The sequence below is a fragment of the Anolis carolinensis genome, chromosome 1, assembly GCF_035594765.1.
Source record: "Anolis carolinensis isolate JA03-04 chromosome 1, rAnoCar3.1.pri, whole genome shotgun sequence".
NCBI lineage: Eukaryota > Metazoa > Chordata > Lepidosauria > Squamata > Dactyloidae > Anolis > Anolis carolinensis.
The window spans coordinates 319,382,553-319,407,193 of NC_085841.1; the positions used below are offsets into that span (position 1 = coordinate 319,382,553).

Here is a 24,641-nt window from a genome sequence, read left to right on the forward strand (position 1 = left end):
TGCTGTCAAGCCAGGCGTCCCCCATTCTGTATCTTTGATTTCCATTTTTTCTGCTGAAGTGAAGTATCTTGCATTTGTCCCTGTTGAACTTCATTTTGTTAGTTTCGGCCCATCTCTCTAGTCTGTCAAGATCGTTTTGAATTCTGCTCCTGTCTTCTGGAGTGTTAGCTATCCCTCCGAGTTTGGTGTCATCTGCAAACTTGATGATCGTGCCTTCTAACCCTTCGTCTAAGTCGTTAATAAAGATGTTGAACAGAACCGGGCCCAGGACGGAGCCCTGCGGCACTCCACTTGTCACTTCTTTCCATGATGAAGACGACGCATTGGTGAGCACCCTTTGGGTTCGTTCGCTTAGCCAATTACAGATCCACCTAACCGTAGTTTTGTCTAGCCCACATTTTACTAGTTTGTTTGCCAGAAGGTCGTGGGGGACTTTGTCGAAGGCCTTACTGAAATCTAGATATGCTACATCTACGGCATTCCCTGTATCGACCCAACTCGTAACTCTATCGAAAAAAGAGATCAGATTAGTCTGGCATGACTTGTTTTTGGTAAATCCGTGTTGACTATTAGCAATGACCGCATTTGTTTCTAAGTGTTTGCAGACCACTTCCTTAATGATCTTTTCCAGAATCTTGCCTGGTATTGATGTGAGGCTGACCGGACGGTAATTGTTTGGGTCGTTCTTTTTTCCCTTCTTGAAGATAGGGACCACATTCGCCCTCCTCCAATCTGCTGGGACTTCTCCTGTTCTCCAAGAACTCTCGAAGATGATTGCCAGTGGTTCTGAAATAACTTCCGCTAGTTCCTTCAATACTCTTGGATGTAGCTGATCTGGCCCTGGGGACTTGAATTCGTTTAGAGTGGCCAGGTGTTCCTTCATCAACTTGACATGATACTTGCTTCTAAGGAAAGTTTAAAAGCTTCATACAGTGGTACAGAATGTAAGCAGGCTAACACCACAAATATAAAATGTCTACACTCATATTAGTTGGCTTCTGGCTCAAGTTTGGGAGAGAGACTTTTGTGGTCTTCTCAGTCTTTGGGCAAAAGAACTTGGATGACAATGGGTACCTTATATCGTGACAAGGATCAAAGGGTACCAGTTGTCAGGCTGCCAAAATAAAACCTTCAGATTGTTAAGTTGGATAATGTGGGAGTAATATACCTCACAAGCAGAATAATTAATACTAAGCAGAAGGTAACACCAATCCCACCCCACCACACAGGGTTTAGCAGAGAAATAAAACAGATCTTAGTCTTTGTAAAAACATATGAAACAAATTTACTTACAAGTATGGAAAGTTTTATAACATATCATGGTAAGAGGCTCTTCAACATGTGGCCTTTAAAGATGGAAAAGAGAGCCAAGAACTGTAGACTACAAAAATGGAAGGTGAACAAACACAGACAATTTGCAGACAAAATGATACAAGATGACAGCTGTCATTACTATATTATATAGTTCCTTATGAAATGGAAGCAGGCTTTTATGGTTTCCATTAGAATTGCTACCTTGTGAAGGATGCCATATTACAACCTTTCATTCAATTTGTTGGCAGGTTAAAACATTTTAGAAAGAACATAATTAGGTTGAAAATTTAAAACATTATTGCTGGTTGGTTGAATTAAAGCTGTTTTTACATGGCTATTTTATAGCTTCTAGACTGCTGCTTGTTTTATATTTTGTTTTTAACCAGATGGGTGGCTTTAAGTCTTGGTTTTATTATATATCACTTGGTATATTTTACCAAATAATAAAAAGTTTTTTTTCAAATAGGCATTAAATTTGGGCAATAATAAGGTCTCTTTTTCTGATAGATCTCTGGAAAAGCCATGCAGGGCAAAGCTTAAGCTTTACTTTTGTGTAATTAAAAAACATGTTAGTTGTACCGTGTTTCCCCGAAAATAAGACAGTGTCTTATATTAATTTTTGCTCTCAAAGATGTGCTAGGTCTTATTTTCAGGGGATTTCTTATTTTTCCATGAAGTAGAATTCACATTTATTGTTGAACAAAAAATGAACATTTATTATATACTGTACAGTAGTTGTCATCACAAACCAACATAACCAGACAAACTGTGAATGCTATCAAAAAATTTCTGTTACTACAGTAGAGTCTCACTAATCCAAGCCTCGCTTATCCAAGCCTCTAGATTATCCAAGCCATTTTTGTAGTCAATGTTTTCAATATATCATGATATTTTGGTGCTAAATTCATAAATACAGTAATTACAACATAACATTACTGTGTATTGAACTACCTTTTCTGTCAAATTTGTTGTATAACATGATGTTTTGGTGCTTAATTTGTAAAATCATAACCTAATTTGATGCTTAATAGGCTTTTCCTTAATCCCTCCTTATTATCCAAGATATTCGCTTATCCAAGCTTCTGCCGGCCCGTTTAGCTTGGATAAGTGAGACTCTACTGTACCATTATTTTCATGTACAACTGGTATGGACATTTACCAATCCTGCATGCTCTGGTGTTTTGTTTGGCAGACGCTGGAGATGCTTCCGAATAAAACCTTTGCTAGGTCTTACTTTCAGGGGAGGCCTTATATTTAGCAATTCAGCAAAACTTCTACTAGGTCTTATTTTTCGGGGATGTCTTATTTTCGGGGAAACAGGGTAGGTGAATGGAAGGCATGTGCACGCACACACACAAGCACAACTGCTTTTAAGATCCCTCCCTCAGTGTGCATTGGTGTGTATGTGTGTAGGGTCCCAGGGGTACTTCTAATGCTCCAACCTGGGAAGTTCCATGCTTTACTCACTTTTAAGAAATGGGAAAAAACATAATTGCCATTTATCAGCAGCTGGTTGGGAAATACTGCAAAGGGTAGTCTAATGAGATGGAAAATCCTTTCCAAATTATCATTAATGGGTCAGAAGAGCTTTTGACCCCAAGAGTTATAGATGTATATCTGATGTAAATACAGAAAGAGAGATGGCATTATAATGATAACATTATAAAAACACTAACCTGCTAACAACCTAAATGAAAATTGTAGAACCTTCTTTACAGATATTAATAAATAATTTAAGAAAAGTTTTAATGTGAAATAATCTGCTATGAAAAACTCAATTTAATTTCTATTAAAGAAGAATTAGAAAAGAATATATGAAGACCAGGAGACAATGTGAAAAGACAGAAGAAGATACAGCCAATGGACTTAAAATTAAAATGGTTAGAATCCTCAATATATTATGTAATATGTATTAAAGAAATAGATAGACTTGTTGTAACAATATTAATATTGTAAAAGAACCCCTCATTCCCTAGCAACTTCACCCTCTTTGTTTTCTCCTCATGACAGATTAGATGTTTGTAAAGATGCAACTAACCAATAATTAATCTATTCTCCCCAAATTTTTCTTTTTCCTTCCCTTGACCCTTCATCACATTTAGAAAAAAAAATCAAGGTTAAATGTAGCAATGAATGATGACTATAGTTGTAAAGAGCTTTTGAAATTTGTACAAGATTAAAAAATGCTTAGTTCTGCATCATCAGTGGACAAATACATATATGTTAGAACTGAGAAACATGCAAATTTGTATTCTATATTTTAGCCTATATAATATATGAAACATAAAAAGTTGTTTTTAATATTAATATTATCCATTCCACGATCATTTTGCAGGAGTGATGCAGCTCCACTAAAAATGTAAAAAAGTTGTCATGACTAAATTTCCCTTAAATTCATAGTTGATAGTCGGTCATCCTATGCAATTGGATCATTGTAAGCATTAGAGGCCTAATATTTCTAATTGCCAAGTTTAATTATGAAAATAAGGATCTTCCTTCCAAAAAGTCAGACCTCAGATCCTGGTTAAGCTTTATTTCGGATAAAGGTTAGGCAACTGAAGTTCTTACAAAGAATGGATGAGGCATACTTTAGAGATATATATTAGCCAAAACCATTTTCTCTGAAAACTCCAGTTTACTAAATCAATGCTTTAATCACTGTTTCAAGGAAAGTCTGGCTGAAGTCTGTTTTGCAAAACTTATTGCAATGCAGTACAAAAAGCAATGAAGCCATTGCAGTGAAGCAGAAAGGATGCAATCAGGCAGGGGACAAACCTAGAATATGTGGATTAGTATTTACGGTTCCATGCAGTCTGCTATTTTTCATGACGTATTTGCTGTAGCAACAGTATGCATTTTTATTAAAGGGGAAATCAAGTTTCATTTCCCCTTTAATAGAGTTAAAGTAGAAGTAGAGTTCTCCCACTGAGTAAGAAAGTAAAAACCCTGATGGCAAACACAAGTGTCTGTGTATGATAAAAGTAGTTGTTGCCTCTGTCATTTACAACATCTACATGGCTACTTTGCATTGTTCCTGTTCTGCTATTACAGCAGATAGCAGATAGATATAGAGATAGCTTTACTGAGACATAGGGTTGAGGGATGGTATCCTTGAAGTGACTGGCTTGACCTTGAAGGAGCTGGGCTGGTGACCGCTGACAGGGAGCTCTGGTGTGGACTGGTCCATGAGGTCACAAAGAGTCGGAAGCGACTGAACACATAAACAACAACAAAAACAGGGTGAATCTACACTATATAATTAATACAGTTTGATACCACTTTAACCGCCATGGCTCAATGCTATAGAATTGTAGTAGTTATAATTTTATAAGTTATTTAACCTCTGCCGAAGATTGCTGATGCCTCGCCAGACAACAAATTCCACTATTCCATAACATTGAGTCATGGCATTTAAAGTGGTCTCAAACTGTATTAATTCTACAGTGTAAATACTTCCATAGTGATTGTTTGGACATCTGCTTTTTACATGGTCTTGTGTAAATAAAGTCCTGCCCCTCCCCATCTTTTCTCACAATCAAGGCTCCTTGAAGAAAAACTCAGTAGGTGCTAGGTGTGTTACTAGTCCCCTTTCCTCCCTAATAAAGGTTTTCAAAAATATGAACAAAACCAAAATACAGGTTGCAAAAAAATGCCAAAACAGAAATTTGGGTTTCAAGTATTTATGATACGGAGACTCAACCTGTAACAACATTGTGGACATTGAATGTGTAGATCTGTTTGACATTGGGGCTTTCATGACTTATGTCATAGCTTATGCTATACTATGTAGAGGGCCAGCAATCTCTCCCTTCCCTCTAATATTCCAAAGACTGGCACTAGTGCCCATTGGGAACATTTCCTTCCTTCCTAGGAACTCACCAAGGACCAGAACTGGTCCAGAGACCACTACTTTGAGTTGTACTGCCATGTGCAACATTGGAGCATTGTTTTGCTTATAGCTCAATCCTTCAACTCCTAGTTACTTCCCACAACATTTATTGTCTAAGACAACTACCAATACTTAATTTTCCCTAATGCTAGGAATTGCCCTTGTTACAAAGCCAGGATAAACTGAGGGTGGAGTAGCCTTAAGGAACGATTGCAGAGGATAACTATGGGAAGAGGAGAGGTAGAATGTGCTATTTTTTGTTTAATTTATGATGGGGTTTTTTTTGTTGAATGTTACATTTGTAATTTCTGTTGTTTTTAAAACTGTATACCGTTTTGAGTCTCACTCTTGGGGGGAAAGCAGGATCCAAATAAATAAATAAATAAATCTGTTCTGCTCCTTTAGAATAATAACAACATAACATGCATTATCATTTATATTGAATGAAATAATTTGTAGTGTGAACTTCAGCACAATTTCCTGCGGTACTTTGTAATTTTTCTTCTTTTTCATTTATTTTTGAAAACTTGCAGCTGGCAGCCATGATAATATAGCAGCTGTTTCTATTCAAAATGGAGACAAGCAAGTTTTGATAATAAATGAATTCGGTTGATGGGAATCTCAAAACTGGTGTGGGTGGCCTTTTACTTCTCTCTTTCTTATGAGATTTAACACACTTCTTTTGTCCTTCTGTACTACTCATCTCAGAAAGAAATTTTGCTTGTTAAAAATAAAATAAAAAACAACCACCACTAAAACTGAGTTGGCTAAAGACACATTTCAGATTATATTCTATAAAGGATTATTTATTCCTGGCAGTCCATGGGATTAATAAGAAAACCATCTAGAAAGTGAAAAATTAAGCAGAATACAAACCTGTGGATTTTGGGAAGAGAAAATAAAGAAGAGTCAAATAGGGCAAAGCTCATAAAAGAAATTCAATCACTTTCACTAACCCACTGAGAAATACAGAAAAACTAATTATCATAATCATCATCATCATCTATACCCTGCCCCATCTCCCCGAAAGGATTTGGGGCGGCTTACAACATAAATAAATACAATGAATAATATATGCAAAGTAAACATAAACCAGGTAATAAGATGTGAAAGAATAAGCAAATCTGCTCTCAGATGTAACCACCTGTTTTTCTCCATTAAAAATCCAATTGGTGGGATTCAGATTCTTCAAGATAGGAAGGGATTTCTTTATATTGTCTCACACTCATTAATACTTAAGTGTTAATGAGTGAGGTTGAGTATTTTTGCAATGCTTCCTTTCTTCAGGGAAGGCTTAGAGTGATGAGGATGCTGGCAGATAAATGAAACCTGCCTGAGCCATCTGTCTTGCAAATGATCCTGTATGTACAGCTATTATTTCGGTCAGACACTGGTGGCTCTACAATTGTTCATGGACTCAATGAGGAATAGCTGCTGTCAAGAGGGCTGGAAGCGTGATGGCTTTAAACAGACCTGTTTGCAGCTTGTCTGAGAGGCAGTGGAATGGCACATGGTAGACACACTGATGCGAATACAAGGCTGGAGGTGGTATATTTATTATGTTTTGCTCTGCTATGCAACAGCATTGTAAGGAAGGTTGCCTTGTCCTTTGGAAAGAAAAAAAAATATTCAACATCTACAGAGGAAGTAATTTGTTCTCTCATGGGTTAAGGGGCTAACTTTTCCCAGACCTTATTTATTTATTTAGAGCACTTATGCCCTACCTTTCACCCAAAAGGGTTCCCAAAATGGACTACAAATTGTTAATTTGACAGATTCCTGCCCTCAGGCTTATCATCCAACAAAACACAGCACACAAGAGAATGGGATGGCAGTGCAGTAGCGAAGTAAGAACTTTATCACATGAAAGAGGTAAACTGGCATTGAAGCAGGGCTTTTGGTGATGGTTTCAACTGCATGACACCGAGTGCATCCTATTGCTGATCTGCCTTCTATTGTCAATCTGCCCACTGCTATTGACAAGTATAACCCATGAATAGCTGCTGATTCTGCCAATTTCCCATCATCTACCTGGTGGGATGGGATCACGCTGCTTCTGTGCTGGCATGCCAGCAGTAAAATGATGCCAAGGATGGGATTCCTCCTTCCCCCTCACTATTCCAGAGTAATTTCTTGATTTTAGTTTTTAATATGCCATATATAGAATTGTGCATTTGCTTAAAAAATTATGGAACAATGGAAATTCTGGATTGTGGGGTTATGTGAAAGTAAAAGTGTGGCACCATGGATTTGCAAATTGGTGTAGTTGTAGCAAATGGAGAAAAGTGTAACAGCTAAGGTGCTCATGCTGGCATGTAAACACTATGGACGACTGCAACTACCATGGAATAGTGGCTTCATCTGATAAAGTTCTAAGTCCAACTGATGCTGGTTGCTCTTCTCTCCCTGAAGTTACAAGAGTGGAAATTGGAAATGAGGGAGGGCATCTTGTTAGCTGCTGGGACCAAGGCATAATGTCACTATGTTTGTTTACTCTTCTCTACTTCAGAGCCCACAATCAATCAATCAATCCTCTCTCTCTCTCTCTCTCTCTCTCTCTCTCTCTTTCTCTCTCTCTCCCCCTCTCTCTCTCTCCCCCGTAATGAGAAAGTGCTGGTCAAGCTGGCCAACCAAGTATTCCCCTAGGTAGGAAACAGCCAGGCTTTGAAGCTGCAAGGCTATTCAGTGCTACTCGATCTGGCCAACAAAGGATTCCCCTAGGTAGAAAGCGGCCAGGCTATGAAGCTGCAAGGCTATTCAGTGCTTTCATTTGCTTCTAGCCGTTCTCCCAATATTGTTCAGGTTCCTTAGCTTTTCTTTTTAATGCATTCTAGTCCAACCATTATACAGTGTTCCCTCATTTATTGCTGGGGTTAGGTTCCCGGACCACCCGCAATAAGTGAAAATCTGCGAAGTAGGGACACTATATTTATTTTAATATTTATACATTATTTTAGTAGTTATACACTATTTTAAGTCTTTATCAGTCAATTGTGCATTGATAAATCGCCTCCTTCTCCTCCTATGGCTGTGTGGGCGCCTTTTCTCCCCCCTTGGCTTCTCCTTCTTCCCTTCCTTAGGCTGTAAATTGTAATTTTTTAATGATTTATAAGTCTTTTAAGAATTTATTGAAAAACCGCAAAACAGCGAATCCGCAAAAAGTGAACATCTCAAGTGCCACTGCTCTGACTCAGAAGAGCTTAGGCTCAGAAGCATCTTAACTGATACTGTCCCTGACCATGGAAAGAGAGAAGAATAAACACAGCTCCATCATACCTAGGCCCAGTAGAAGAAGAAAGGCCCTTCCCTCCATCTCAATTGTCATAGCCCTGGCCTTGGAGGAAGACAAGAAAAGGCAGTATCCAATGAATTTAATCCCGCCCTATACTGCCATGCTCTTTTATTTTTGTATCATGTTTTTACTTGTAAAGGGCAATGTACAGTGATGGTGCTAAACAAACAAACAAACAATATTGAGAATAACATCATTCTATATGAATGACGTCAATCCAAACTGAGGGTTTCATCCAGTGTCATACAAATTAACTTCCACTGCTAAACCTTGCTGTAATTGATGTGTGATGATGTGACAGGGATGAATCCTTTCGATCCCACCGCTGCCACCAATTGTAATAGAGGATGATGGATGATTGAGATGGTGATGAAAGCCAATTGTAAATGCTGTTTCCACTGCTGAGGGGATTTTTGAATCTTTTAATCCCTCTAGATTATATATATATATCACCTTTATATGAGGGGAAGGATAACAGGGGGTGATCGTTATTTCAAGATCCCAGCCTCTGTCTCGGTAGTTAGGGATTTCTGTGTTGTGGTTCCCTTTCTGAGGTAACTGCGACTATTATTCTTCCCCAATTAAGTGATTTATTAAGGTAACTGCCACCAACGTGAGGCTTTTGAATTATCACCAATGAAATTTGGCTCCACAGACGCAGATGAGATGAAATGAGTCAGTTGTTAACAAAGAACAACAAGTTTATTGTGTACAAAGCTTATGGTTGCAGGTTTATTGATTTACTTATGGAATAAATAAACAAGTGGTTTAATAACTCTTATAACCACCACAACAGTAGTCTTTGGTGTAAATCCACTCTCACTCTCCTACTGATGATATAAATTGTAGCGAACTCTAACCTCAGCTGAGTTCCTTAGTGAACAATGGCCCAACTACAATAATAGCTTTTAATTTGATCTAATACCGATCAAATCCCTGATCACTAGTCTTTCCTCAACTAGAGATCTTAACTAGGCTCCCTTTAGTCTGCCCTGACTAAAGATTTTTGGCCAGGCCTGTCTCCTCAGCCCTTCTTGACTGAAAAACCTCCAGCCACGCACACACACACTTTCACTCTCTGGCTTCTCTTTTTAAAACTGCCCTTTTTTCCTTTTCTTGGCTCCGCCCACTTCTCCCTCTGATGAGCTAGCCAGCTTCATCTCCTTGGTAACCGCACTTCTGTGGATTGAAACAAGATGGCTTCTGTTTCAGCTACTGTGTCAACTGAACACAAATTCATACTCCAACAGTCAGAATTAAAACAATAACTATGACTTCTCCACACTTGCTTTCTTCACTTTCTCAATCCGAGCACACTATCCTATCAGCTCAAGAGAGTTCATTGATCCTGGAGCAGGTGGGTGTGAGGAGGCCATGGGGAAGGGGCAAAAACTATGCCCTCAATGGACATTGAACACCATCCCAAGACAGCACAGTTTTATTAATCCTGTCATAGTGCTATTATGGGGGAAATGTGCATTCAAAAATAAAAACAGAAGTATTCAACAAACTTTAGTGGTACAGAAATGAAGGGGAAATATTTTAACTTAGTTTAAAAATCATCAGCAGCAGAAAAATGTTGATACAAAATTTTATTAGTTATGGGGTGGAAAAGAGGAACTTGAACTGCTATGAAATATAAGAACAAGGATATGCTGAACAACACGAATGAGGCATTGGGTCTAATGTAAAAAGAGGCATTTCTCAACACAATGAACTTGTGGAACTTATTCTTTGGATTTGGTGAGATATAAAAATAGCAGGGACATAAATAGTCTCTGTTGTACGTATTTTAAAGCATCTAATGGTTGCCATATGTAAGCTGCCTTGAGTCCTCTTTGGGGCAGAGAAAGGCAGGATAGAAATAAGGCAAATAAATAAATAAAGTAATAATCAGTTATGCCTATATGAACACACAGGAATGTAGCTGTGCGTGGGAATTAGAGCCCCCTCCCCAAGAATTCATCCCTTCCCCATGAAATCTTTCTTCAGTCTCAAATTTCTAGCATTGCAAAGTTATATATTGAAAATCATTCACACCTAAAAAATCACTCACACTCTTATATTTGTATTCTCCTAGGAACTTTGCCTGCCTTTTTTGTTTGAATGCTTAAATTGTATTCCCAAATGCTCTCGTGATGTTTTAAGTTACTAAAGTGCTAGACATTTGGGGACAAAAGGAAAAGTCATGGAGGACAGAATTTATTTGTGAGGCAAAGCACAACTTTTCTCTTTTTCTGGCTTCATCCCTGAAACAGATGGCAGTGGATGTGGTTTGAGATACAAGGTGAAGAACAGGATTTTAGATGTCAAAGACTGGAAATAACATGATAATAAATGGCTGCATCTATGAATAATCTTTGGACTCTTTCAATCTGACTTCAAATTTGTAGATTAGACAGGTGAAAAATCCAAACATGAGTTTATGCATCCTCCATTACTCCATATCCACAGGGAACCAGATACAAGCATATAAGCTTGAATACTTATTACACGTGTAAGCTATCCACCCCTATTTCACAGTGAATGGATCACATATATAGTGCTTGTTTGTATAATTTGCAATTGTGTACATTATTCTCATAAAATCTTATACATATGATGGAGAAAACATGATAAGGCTGCCTTCTGCCATCTGGTGTGTGAATAACTTAATCTTTGCCTCAGTTTGCCTGACTCTTGTGCTCTTTGGAATCGTCTTATATGGACCATAGTTCAAGGAAGGATGCATCTGCACTATCCAGTAGTTTCACTCTAAATTAGATTTCTTGGCTAGGATTCAAATAATACTCCTGCCCATTTCACATGCCCCAAAGACATACCCCCCCCCCCCCCCATGCTGCATATCAGGTTGGAAATCATTTTGGAAACGGAGAAGATTTTCCAAATACAGATTGCAGAATGGCAAAGACAACTCTAAAAAAGAAGTCACATACACTTAGAGAGATAAGGCTACTTTAAATTACAAATCTTACTTCTTAGTATTTTTAACCAGGAGAAGCCAATTAAACTTTGTTTGTGTTCTGCACACATATTCAACACTGCTGCGATCAGTGATCAGGCCCTTTGCAGAAGTGGTGGGACACTGTAGCAGAAGGAGGTGGGATCGAGAGCAGGGCCTCCCCAGAAGATCTCAATCTCAGAGGTGGATCATAGAGGAATTATTAATTTTCCAAATCTAGGATTACGACAAATGAGCAACCCCCTCAGTATGAAGCTTGGTGTGCATGCCAACTGACAGCAAATATATATTTTTCTCCAAAAAGGTAGAATCAAGCTGAATGTTTTTGTTTTTCTTGCTATGTACAGTAGAGTCTCACTTATCCAACATAAACGGGCCGGCAGAATGTTGGATAAGCGAATATGTTGGATAATAAGGAGGCATTAAGGAAAAGCCTATTATACATCAAATTAGTTTATGATTTTACAAATTAAACACCAAAACATCATGTTATACAACAAATTTGACAGAAAAAGTAGTTCAATACGCAGTAATACTATGTAGTAATTACTGTATTTATGAATTTAGAACCAAAATATCATAATATATTGAAAACATTGACTACAAAAATCCAGAACGTTGGATAAGCGAGACTCTCCTGTACCATTATGCTACTTTATTATCACACAAATAAGTTATTTCTTGCTTCAGTGTAAAAATGATTAGTCCTAGCCACACTTATTAAACTGGGAATAATCCTGATTGAATCTTGACCACACATGCTTCTCATAAAACCCCCATGGTTTCTTTCTAAATCCTATAATCAATTAAAAGCAGCTCAGATTTAGGTATACACAAATGAGTGCACAGTACTACACCTGACAAGTATTTCTGAGGTACAACAGCATTAAATTAGTTCCAGATCTGTTTTATTGGTACATTACCATCTTGCCATATGGTCTGCAATCAATAAATGCCAAAATTAGCAAATGAGATTGCACAGCAGTCCAAGTTTCAGATGGGCTCAGCAAAAAAGTAAGGCTGTGGGTATTTCTAGAGGCTACAGAAGCACAGAGATATTCAATAAGCTTCTCCCGAGATGCCCATCAAATTTTCATTATGGAAGCTTATAGCAATGCTAAAAATAGTATGCATAAGCATGTATGTGTACACCTATAATTGTACTCAATGCCCAGTTTTCAATATAACGACAAACACTGCCCATTTCACTGTACCTTCCATTAGTATGAGTGACTCTGATACCAGCCATTAAATGTGGCTCTTGCAAATGAGCAGTATGGGATTTCTTTTAGGTGTAGCCTTCAGTTCTGGCAGAGTGCCAGAACAATTCTATGAAGCAAATGATTGCCTGTGAATAGAGCAGGCTAACTGATGACTGCTTGCGGTGGGCAGTTAAAGCAAAACAGAAGGAGAGAATATATAAGTGCAGCATATTAAAAGTGCTCTGCAATAAAAAAAATGTCCTATTATTCTAAACCTTCTTTTACACTTTGGCATGGCTCAATCACAAACAATGAAAGTTAACAGGCAATCAGTGAAGATGGGATTACACGTATATCTCACCATTCTAAGAAGGATTACTGTAAAACAAGTAGGATGATGGGAACTAGAAGACATGGATGTGAATTCAGATCTACAGTCACATTGAGTACAATCATTCCAGAGCTAGTACATGAACTCATGAACTAGCTATTATGAAAATAGACACTTGAGCCACACCTGGAAGAATTTAAAGCATTCCCCAACAGGATATCTTCTTCTAAACCTATTATAGTTTTTACTGCACAGAAAAGAAGAATTTGGACACTTTTGGGCATTTGTATAACACACAACCTTCCAACTTCATTCTTAGTACTTGAGAGTACTAAAAGTTTATCAACAACCCAGTTTACAGAAAAGATTATTAGAGTTTCATTACATTTTAGCAATATACAAGATGCCCAAGAATATAATAATGGAAATCAATATTCATATTCTTATTAAAATCTTTATTATGAAAACAAAATTGTAATTTTACAGTTTTATATGAATCACACATAACAAAATATTACACACCATAAATTCTAATTTTGCCAGATTGCACTTTGTACATGGCCAATATCCCAGTTTAAGAGTCCAAATATTTTTAGATGCAGAGGGATTTACAACAGCTATTTATTAAAAGGGATAAACTGCAATTTGCATTCATAACATTCAGCAATGTAGCGGAGCACCATGAGCATGGATAGCTTTAGTGCTTTCATTCTTCAGGAGAGTGGATGGATTCAACATTTCATACTGTGCATGGAGCACACTTCTAATTTATCTTGCAATAATGGGAATATTTACAGTATATGTGTATAAGAAACCACAATAATTTTAAATGATATTGTGCAAAATGTAACACTCTTCAGCAACCAACTTCTTGGAGAAACTGCACAATTTGAATCAACATCACATTTTTGTCGGCAATTGTAAATGATTTAATTAAGGCATCTATATAATAAAAAAGAGCCATGAAACTTTCCATTTGAATGGCTGATTCCAAACAGATCTTTTAACATATTATTTTATCAGGCACTTCTGCCAGCAGATACAAATACAATGTAAGGTTTTATATTGACAAAAGAAGAAATAGGCATTGAAATGAATATAGCACACAAATCAGTTCACCATACAACATACACATATAGGCTCTGTTAATGCAATCCACACTTGTAAGCTTTTCTTGAGGAAAGACAGAACACATACACGGGATCTGACATCACATTTTAATCTATGTCAGGTATATATATGTGTACGGGGGAAAGCAATGGGAAAAGGGTACTTCTGAAAAGACATCGGAGATAGGAGAACAATAGAGAGTGCATCTATACACAGGGTCACACAATCATGGCCATGTGAAAAACTTGTCCTGTTGCCTCTAAACCAAGGTAAGCCAGAACAATAACACACCACACTGGACTGCTTCCTGTGAGTCTGAAGGTGCTGGTAACCAACAAGGCAATGAGTCTAGTGGATCCATAAGGGATGCATGAATAAGCCCTTGTGCACCTGTGTGTTTGCAGACTTTCATTTCAGAACACATTTCTCCAGTTGAGTTTTTCAAAAGGAAATGGACCCTAGATTGGCAAAGAGCATCTCTGTAGATGTTGCTAGACTGTCAACCCATTGTCCTAACTCGCACTGCCAATGGTGAGAAACCCAGAGACCTGCCATTCAATCTCTTGACTTTGCAAACATCTGTGAAACATGTAGCCCTCCAGGTGATGTTGAAGCGTAAATCCCAAGAGTTCTTATGTTATGTTGAGCAGGATTTTTGGTGAGCTGCAGAGTAGAGACATCTAGAGGGCCATATGATTTCTCCCTTTGTCCTAGAAACTGCCATATGTATTTACATCCATGTCCAAACTCATTAAATAATATAGAAGAATTATGTTTTGTTCAATGACAAAATGTTTAATGGCAAAAAATAAAGTTTGTAAAGATAAATAAGTGAGATGGTCCAGTTTACTTCAGAATTCCCACAATATTTTTTGCGATTCCCTTGTAACTTCTGAGAAATAACAACAAGTATTACAATTTTGGAATATGAAAGCAAAACAAACTTTAAGACCACTTATTTAGAGAGCAAATTCTGATAATATTTTCACATTAATGCACAATGTTTAGTTAGCCACAAAAGTAGGTTGCCAAGACTGATTTTGCAGCTACGACAGTCTTAAGTCTTGTAATGCATGAGTTATATTTGAAGAGCTTTGAAAAAGTTAATAAGGAAACTATTGATCATGTTACTTTGTACAAATACCATTTTGAATATGAAACATTAATCCAAATTACTGTATATTTCATGTACACAAATATCTAATACTAGAATTGTATTACTACGGCTCTTCTCCAGGAGGACATTTAACACTATTAGGTTTATCTTCAGCATTGGATGTCAGCACACTTGCTTCTAATTATCCTAAGGGATTGCCATGTAACATAAATGTATTCAAAAGCAGAAAACATAATTAAGATTTACCTTTTTGATGCACAAATTTAATGAAATTATTAGGGTTTTGTTTGGCAGTCTGAAAACAAGCCTGACAAGAAGCAAAATTCTAATTTAGCTGAAATACAAAAAAGTGTAAAATGTACAAAATAAATAGTGGCATCATGTAAATGCATTAAATAATGATTCATAGTCTAAAAATAAAAAACCCTGGGACTTGGCAGAAATATATGGCTTATGATATACAGTATTCAATCCACTCTGTTATCTAATCTTTCTTGAGGTTTCCTGGATATTCATTTAATCTGGGACTTCCTTTAGATACAGCTATGTCCACATGGAAGTTGCAGGTGTGTTGTTTATGATGCAACTGACCATAAATTCTGCCCATGTAGTTGTGCCAATTAGCCAGAGCCGTTTAGGATTAGGATGATAGAAAGCTCACTTCACTCCCTCATGGCCTACATGCAGTGGGCACTACAGGCAAGTCCTCCAACTATCCTAGATTAATTGCTAACCCTGAAAACAAACCGATACTGTGAATGTATTATGGGAACTTGTACTATTTGTATTCCAATTAGCCATACTTTTACATCTTAACTAGCGAGAGTAATGAAATATTGATGTATATTTTGCTTTGGGAGAGCTGTGCAATAATTTTTACAAAAGAAAATACTTCATTTTTTTATTCTAAATCTAATTTCAAAAGATAACCTTACATTATTGGCGTTTGAGTGGCAAATGAACCACGCAGCTAAAGGTTTACAATAAATAAATTATTCTGGTTTCAAAAATGTCTGGCTGGCAGGATTTTGTTATTATAGTTGTGAGTAAAGACATTCTAATGGTTCTAAACAATTTCTATTAAATAGCACGCCCACATTTACTGAGGGTTGATTGAATCAACTGGGTGTTCTCTTCCTGTTGATTTATAAGATTTTTTTGAATTAGCTTCTTTTGTTATGCCTGTGCAAACAAGATATTGTATATCTCAAAGCCTTTCTTTTGGCTTAGACTGCTTTATTAGAAAATTATTACCCATTCTAAATTGCCAACCATAATGTAATGGCAACTGATTAGATAAATCTTTTGTGGCCTAAAAATGTAATTATGAATTTCAAACACAGACAAAAATGCAAAAGATCTGAAAATTCTGAAACATTCCTTTGGAAATAAATGTACTACATAGTGCCAGTCCATAGTTTCACAGGTGCAACATGCTGTTGCTCCCATGCTGCTCACCCAGCCCAACGTATGACAGCAGAAAACAGGATTTCATTCAATTTTACCTTTGAAGGGGAATGGCCTGGACTTTGCCCTTCATCTGACCGCTCTCACGCTGAAAGCTGAAAGAATTGACCCCATGTTCAAGGTATGTTCTCCCATAACAAATGTTGGGAACTCCATAGGAAACTCTGATCTGAGTTCTGGATACAGAGCTCCAATACCAAGAATTCTATGTGCAGCTTCCATTTGTGTCTTTCCCAACCCATGAGGCTTCTGCACATGTAAATCAGAAAGCATAACTTCGTAACAAATGTGAACTAGGATGTCTTTGGCAAGCATTTTTACTAAACAAATGGTTATGGTGATGAGGTATATTTAATTATATACCTCCAAGTGGAATCATGTATTTTCCCAAGAAAACAAAGACAACAAATGATGAAAAATATGGACTCAGTAAAGCTAAAACATTCCTAGACAGTGGAGAACTACAGACACTGGGAGTGTTTGGGGTTATATTAAAATTTTGGATTAATTTGTGCATATTGTGGGGCTAAATCCAACATTAGTTTCTCCTAGAGCACTGGTTCTCAGCCTGTGGTCCCCAGATGTTTTGGCCTTCAACTCCCAGAAATCCTAACAGCTGGCAAACTGACTGGGATTTCTGGGAGTTGTAGGCCAAAACACTTGGAGACCCACAGGTTGAGAACCACTGTCCTAGAGCAGTGTTTCTCAAACAGTGCTCCTTCGGGTGTTTTGGACTTCAGCTCCCAGAAATCCCAGTCAGTTTGCCAGCTGTTAGGAATTGGGGGAAGCTGAAGTCCAAAACATCTGGACCAACAAGTTTGAGAAACTATGCCCTAAACTCATTGAAATGAATAAGACTTGTTAAAATTAATATAGGTCCCATTATTTTTATGGTCTACTCTACAAGATTAACATTGCATTTAGCCTTGAAGGTCTTATATTACAAAAATGTTATATAAAAGACAAGTATGTTTTCTACATGTCCATTAAATTCCAGAATAGATACAGAAGCAGTAAGAAATGTAATCATCAGATTTTTTAGAACTTCATATCTGAGGAATGCATCCCTGATGATATTACTGAATAGTTTAAACAATACATCCAGAGAGTTGAAAGAATGGAATACAGTGTTGACAAGAGGGTAACATGTCACATTCAAATCTACACTGTAATGTTGGTGATGGTACTTGCAAAATGTGTTTACTAAAAATGGCAGAAATGAAAAGCCAGGCTGGTTTTCATGTCAAACTACTTGGCTTTGCCCAATAACAGAAGCCATATAATGTGTAGCTGCAAAAAAGTATTATAGAAGGCTATTATGAAACAACTGGTAGGATATTATTTTTATTCAGTAATCTTTCTTGTAGCTAAATTTATTCCTTCTTACTTAATACTGGGAACAATGAGATGCTGCAGATACATGCAGTTAAGTACAGCCGTTGGTCCAATTTCTATGTTAACACCATCTCTTACTTTAAATAAGTTTTGTTTAAAAATTGTGATTTAGCAGAATTGCTTAACAATAGAAGGGGTAGGAATGCAACTTATTTCCTACATAGTAACTGAAGTTAACTGGGTTTCAATGAATTGTAAGAAAAAGCATCTCCAGTAAAAACATATTAATCTAGTTTTTCAGTTCCTCTCAGAAATATCTCTACATTAGGCATTTTCAGCACTTGTGCTTCATGGCAAGCTAAAGAGAAAAGAGAAAAAAGAAAAAGAAAAGTATTAAGGCAATTATTTAAAATTACTGTCAGATATTGCCCCTTTTACAATGCAATATAATCCAGATTATCAAAGCAAATAATCCACTATCTACTTTGACCTGGATTATAGGAGTCTACACTGCCATATAATTCAGTTCAAAGCAGATAATCTGGATTTTACATAGCAGTGTAGAAGGGGTCCCAGATGAATAATGATCAGCAACATTTCAAAAAAGTGTGCATTTGTCTGAAACACAAATTAAACTTTCTCTTAATTTGTGATTTTACATTGTCTATAACATCTTATCAATAGAGAAGAAAGCTAAATGTTTAAATGTTGAAGTGGCACCAGTGGAAACTAGAATTTTTTTTAATATATTAATCTACATTAAATTAAATACAATGATAGTCAAAACTCTAAAGAATGAACCTTGAGTCTTTCCAGATATATTGAATCTCAATTCATAAAATCAATGAATTGGGGGCCGGGCTGTGGCGCAGCTGTTGAGCAGCTGCCTTAAATCACTCTGACCATGAGGTCATGAGTTCGAGGCCAGCCCGTGGCGGGGTGAGCACCCGTCAATTAAAAATAAAAAAATAGCCCCTGCTTGTTGCTGACCTAGCAACCCGAAAGATAGTTGCATCTATCAAGTAGGAGATAAGGTACCACTTATAAAGTGGGGAGGCAAGATTAACTAATTTACGACCTGGAATGAGGAAGTGCCGTCAGTGTGGATGATGAAGCAGCTGCTCCCCCCTGTGGCCAGAATCGAACATCCCCTCAGAAGAAGGTTAACTTGCCTCTGTGTGTCTCTCTCAGTCTCTGTTTGATGTGTTTATGGGCATTGAATGTTTGCCCTATGTGTGTTATAATGTGATCCGCCCTGAGTCCCCTTCGGGGTGAGAAGGGCGGAATATAAATACTGTAAATAAATAAATAAATAAATAAAATCAACTATGATGGGAGTTTCTGGAAATCTAAAATATCTAGTGGGTAATTCTCTGTATCTGCTTTAAAGAAAATGGCATGGGAAGATGAAATAGAAGTAAATCCCTCACCTCCACTGCAAGTAAAGAACTAAACACACAGTCTAGGTTGTTGTTGTCGCTGTTGCTATTATTATTATTATTATTATTATTATTATTATTATTATTATTATTATTATTATGTCTGGTCCTGGGACCTCTCAAAATAAACACCACTCACAGTGTTCAGCAAACACGGGATACCTTTTATTCTTGGTCACCAGAGTATAAGCAAGACAGTTCTAACTAGGCAATCAACATGGAAGATTTTATAGTCCTTTGTACTCCCCCCCCTTTCCAGTTCTCTTTCAATTCCTTCTACTTTCTATTTTCCCATAACAATGGTCAGATGGCCTTATTGGCTTCAGCTGGCTCCTTTCCTCCTTGCATTCCACCATGTCAGGGTGACTGTATATTCAAGGCTGATATATGGCATCCTGACAATTATTATTATATATTTATTTGTATCCTGCTTTTATCACAACACGACTCACAATAAAAAAATATTTTAAAATATCCAACATACAAATATTAAAATAGGATAAAACATACAAATTGGTTACTGAAAACATTAAAAACAGTTAACATTCTTAAAATATTATACAGCACCTCTTGGCTTGCTCTTGTTTAAATTCCTGCCTGATTAAAAAGATTTTAGCTTGCTATCAGAAGGACAACAGAGTGGGGACCATTCTGGCTTCCCTGGGCAGAAAGTTCCAAAGGCCAAGGGCAGCCACTGAAAAGACCCTCTCTCAGGTCCCTGTCAGCTGGGTTATCTCTCTAGTCTGGGACTGAAAAATATTAACAAACCATGCATCCTAATTTCAAGAATTTTCTCAAATTACAGGAATTAAAAAAATAGCATCCCTTGTGCAAGGAAAAGACAAACCACATACAGACTCTTGCTCACCACCCTCCTAATGAACAATGGATATTATCCTATTCTTTAGGCTAAACAATAAACAAGCCATAAGTAATGGGATACACTACAGTCTCTCTTCACTCTGTCTGGATCTATGCCTAATATCTGGCCCTACATTATTGGATGTGGATCACATGAGGACATACCTAAGCTTGAGGTGCTGCCTCTTATGCTAAGCAAACCTGTGTAAAAAGACAAAAACAGGAAGATGCCTTTACCTAGCCAGATAATCTACACAAACAATACTGCATGCATTAAGTTATGTTTGCATGCCTCACACCATTACTGTGCGATTGAAATCAGGATTTCTGTTTTCTATTTTTGGCCATCTGTAGTCAATTATTTCAGGGGTTTTTTTTTTGGAGAGGGGAGACTCTTGCCATATGGCTTTTTGCCACATTTAGTGGTGGATCATTGGATAGCTGTAAGGGGTCTGCTAGGGGTTTGGGAATCCAACAAAGTCTCCAGTGGTTGCATGTGTCAACGGGCCTTATTAGTTTCCCTATTCCTGATCTGGTTCCCTAGCTAATTATTGTCTACATTTTCTAACACTGCTAGGACTGCCAAGCAGGTATCTTTAACAACTCTACAAATGGCAGGGATTGAATATTAGGCAATTCTTTGTGCAAAAACACGCTACGCTATTGCCTATTTCATCCATTTATTGATGTATCTCCTCCACTTGTAGCAATATGTGTTTTTGAAAAATTGAAGTAAACAACCAGTAACTAGCTGCATCTTTCAATTATCAGCTCTTAACTGCACTGGCAAGTTATCATTTGGCTATTTTAGGACACACACAGCGAATCCTATCCTTGAGAGGTGTCAGCAAACATCCTTCACCATGTCTCTTTCTCTTCCCACAGCAAATAATTTGACATGCAGCCACTCACTAAAACGTCACAGCACTTTGAAGGCAGTATCAGAAGCACTGGACATCTCACAGCATTCATGCCACATTTTTCAAATGAAGTCTTTGAGTGTGCCTTGGAATACGTGTTAAAAATGAAGTTATTGAAAAATGAACACTTGCCTCCAACCCTCTTAAAAAAGTTAATGAATATAATCATTGACTTTTCCCCAGTGTATTTTACATGCCAGGTACTTCACAGATAAGTATTTGATGAACTGCGTACAAACTGTGATTTTGTATAAATAATTGACTACTGTAGCAACAGCTCTTGTGAAGTTAATTCAATGTGTTTCTAAGCAAACTTGAATCAAAATAATTAATTTATTTCCTTCTTTTGTAGTGATTGGAACAACATAGAAATTAAGTCTTGTTTAGTAGAATTCAGTTCTTAATCATAAGTGACAGAAAAAGGGAAATACAGTAGAACTGAAGTAATTTTGAAGAACTAAACTAGAGCAAGATTTTGCTTATAGTATCCACTTTTGGTACAGCATCAGAAATATTTTTTAAAAAAGAGGATTGTTTCAGATTCTAGAGCACTTGAAGACTGATTAATGCTCACAAAGTTGATTAAGATAAGAAAACAATAATATCAGAAAGCAAAAATTATGTTTCATTATTATGTATTGATTTTCAGTATTATTTCTCCTCACAACAACTCCAACACATAGACCTCAAATTTTAATTTTTTTAACTGAAAAATCGTTATTACCATAACTTATGTATGTGAACTTTTTTCAAGGCAAAATGCTGTCAGATAGCTATCAGTCATGGCAGCAGGGACAAGAGTAGATGGGTCAACTCTCTGGATCATGTGTGAAGGAACAGAAGAATAGAAATAAGGATGGGTGCCTGATTGGGAAGATTTGCTTACTAAGAAAATGATTGCTAACACAGACTAAATACAAGATTTGGGCTGAGAATGTAAGAAGACAAACAGTTTTGTTTAGTAGTTTGAATGTTGGAGTGTAGCTCTAGAAGATCAGGGTTCAAATTTCCATGTAGTCATGGAAATCCATTGTGTGACTATGGGAAAGTCACAGCTTTTGAAGAAAATCCTAAGGCATATTTGTCCTAGGGTCACCATAAACCAGAAATTACTTGAAAGCACCCAACAAGAGTGCATTTAAGAAGAGTGATGTCTCAGGCATAGGCAGGAAATTGTTTGAATAGAAAACAACATAATTAAGCCTGAGATGAGTTGTGGCTACCTAGAGCTGGATCATCCTATTCTAAAATGATAGCCTGATCAATAAAAGACTTTGAATGAAATATCTTTAAGAAATATTAGAGAAGTCGACATAAGGAAGAATATTTGGATTAATTACAATTGGAATCAAGACAGTTTGTAAGAACTTGTAACAATAATGGAGCTTGTTGAGGCAATTAAAAGGACAAAAACTGGGAAAGTAGTATATTATAAGAAATTTGAAGATTGATTACTTCATACAAATTATTTGTAATGGATTATTAAGTAAAGGACAGATGCCAGAGTCTTGGGAAAATGCTCATACACATGTTTACTCAAATCTAATACGCATCTCAAATTTCAAAACCCTGAAATTAAAAAAAAAGTATTTGCTGCCAAATGTAATGTGCAGTGAAAAAAGTTCACTCTTTGTAATTTAGGAGATGAAAGCTTCCGGCAATGGAAAGGAAAATCTTGGATGCATTTATGCTGTAGAATGAATCCACTTTGATTGTCTTGGTTCAATGCTATGGAGACATGGGGGCTATAGTTTTACAAGGTCTTGTGCCTTCTCTGCCTAAGATTACTGATGCCTCACTAAACTACACTAAACATCCTAACGAGAAAAAGGCTGGTTTGATGTTCTTGATTATAGTGAAAGCATTTGAGAGAATGGATTTTGGAGAAAACATCCAGGCTATTCAGTCAAAAAGCCCAGATATTGGTCAACTGAGAGACAAAAGGGAATTAGACATAATTGCCCCTCTTTCACCTGTGCTATTTATTTTGGCACTGAAGACTTTACTTAGAGATATCAGTCAAGAAGACAGAATTTGCAGAGGAAAGGTTAAAAAGGACAGTATGGATTGAGGGCATATTCAGCTAATCTTGTGATACTACAGAAAATCTACTAGTATCAGTGAAGATTCTCTTTATCTTTTGTGCAAAGAACTGTAGTGGTAAAACAAATGGTTACCAAAATGTTTATTGCATTTCCAAACAATTCCCATAAGATATGGAATGCCCTTTTATGCAATGACAGAAAATCTAGGTTAAAAGACATTGAAGGATGCTAAAGAAAGGAATGGTTCTGAATATTGCATCGTATTATGAGGTCTGCTGCTTCGTGTGTTTGAAGGAAATGATTGAACTGTACTTAGTAACAAGATACTTTTAGAATTTTAAGGAAATTGCTCAAGATATGAGTGGCATGATTATCTTTCGTATACTAATATTAAGATACATGCTGCATGTAAATATCATTATGTTGTAATGTATATGGGCCCTTAGACAAGTCTGGGATAAATATAAGCAAAGGCTTTCCTCTAACACAATATTAGCCATATCACTGCAGGAAACTTTGTTAGGAAACAATAAGTTAAAAATCAAGGATGGTTTTGTACTGGGAATATGACAGTTTTCATCTAAAATTAAAGGAGATTCTTCTTAAATAAGATATGAATCTGTAGTGGTAGAATATTTATCTCCTTTTTGGTATTTTTCTCTTAGTAATTAATAACAGTTTAAATCAGTGGGTTAGTGTGTGTTAGTAGTATTTAGTACTGAGCAGGGCTGTAGCCATGGGGAGGGGTTTAGGGGTTCAACCCCCCCCCCCCCCCCGAAAATTTTCAGTTTTTTTAATTAAAAAAAAACTGATTTACTCATGAATTATAACTGGTTAACTACATCCCCATGAGTGTCCACTGAAGTTTAACTGTCTAGAGTGTCCACTGAAGTTTATCGATGGAGCCTGATTTGCGTTAAAGTTTAAGTATTCTCTTTTTCTTTAACTTTTCCTTTTCATGCTTCTACTTTTAAAAAAATATTTAGCACTTCTATTGTACTGGTCTGTATTCTTGTATGGGCTATCTTAAATAGCCCATACAAGGGAGAAATATTTCCCTCTGAAATTCAATATGCCCCACCATTTTTTGTTTTAGACATGTTGAAAATGTTTTTGTATTTGAAACAGCAACCTATGATGTAGTACAGACAACTGAAATACTGTACCTTAATTATTTTTACAGTGTATACTACATGTTAATGAATAAATGTTATTTAGAGTACATATTATTTTTGTAGATCACTTTGAAATTTTTTAATTGGCTTACCAATATTTGTAAAAAACAAACAAACGAAAGGTAGATTACATATATTACATTTTAAAGCAGATGACATGTATTGTTATTATTATATTTATT

General features: G+C 36.7%; 1 protein-coding gene across 6 annotated transcripts in view; it reads right to left on the reverse strand.

The window, feature by feature from the left end:
• Positions 1-13,424: 13,424 nt before the first annotated feature.
• The window catches only part of stxbp6 (syntaxin binding protein 6), a 119,912-nt gene continuing 108,695 nt past the window's right edge, over positions 13,425-24,641 (reverse strand). For 5 of the 6 annotated variants that reach the window (XM_062968220.1, XM_062968218.1, XM_062968222.1 and 2 more), the window contains one exon: positions 13,425-18,377. In XM_062968220.1, the coding sequence (XP_062824290.1) occupies positions 18,354-18,377 (24 nt within the window). In that variant the 3' untranslated portion in view covers positions 13,425-18,353. Of the gene's footprint in view, positions 18,378-20,484; positions 20,521-24,641 lie in introns of all 6 variants that reach the window. The other variant, XM_062968221.1, reaches the window with a different exon arrangement.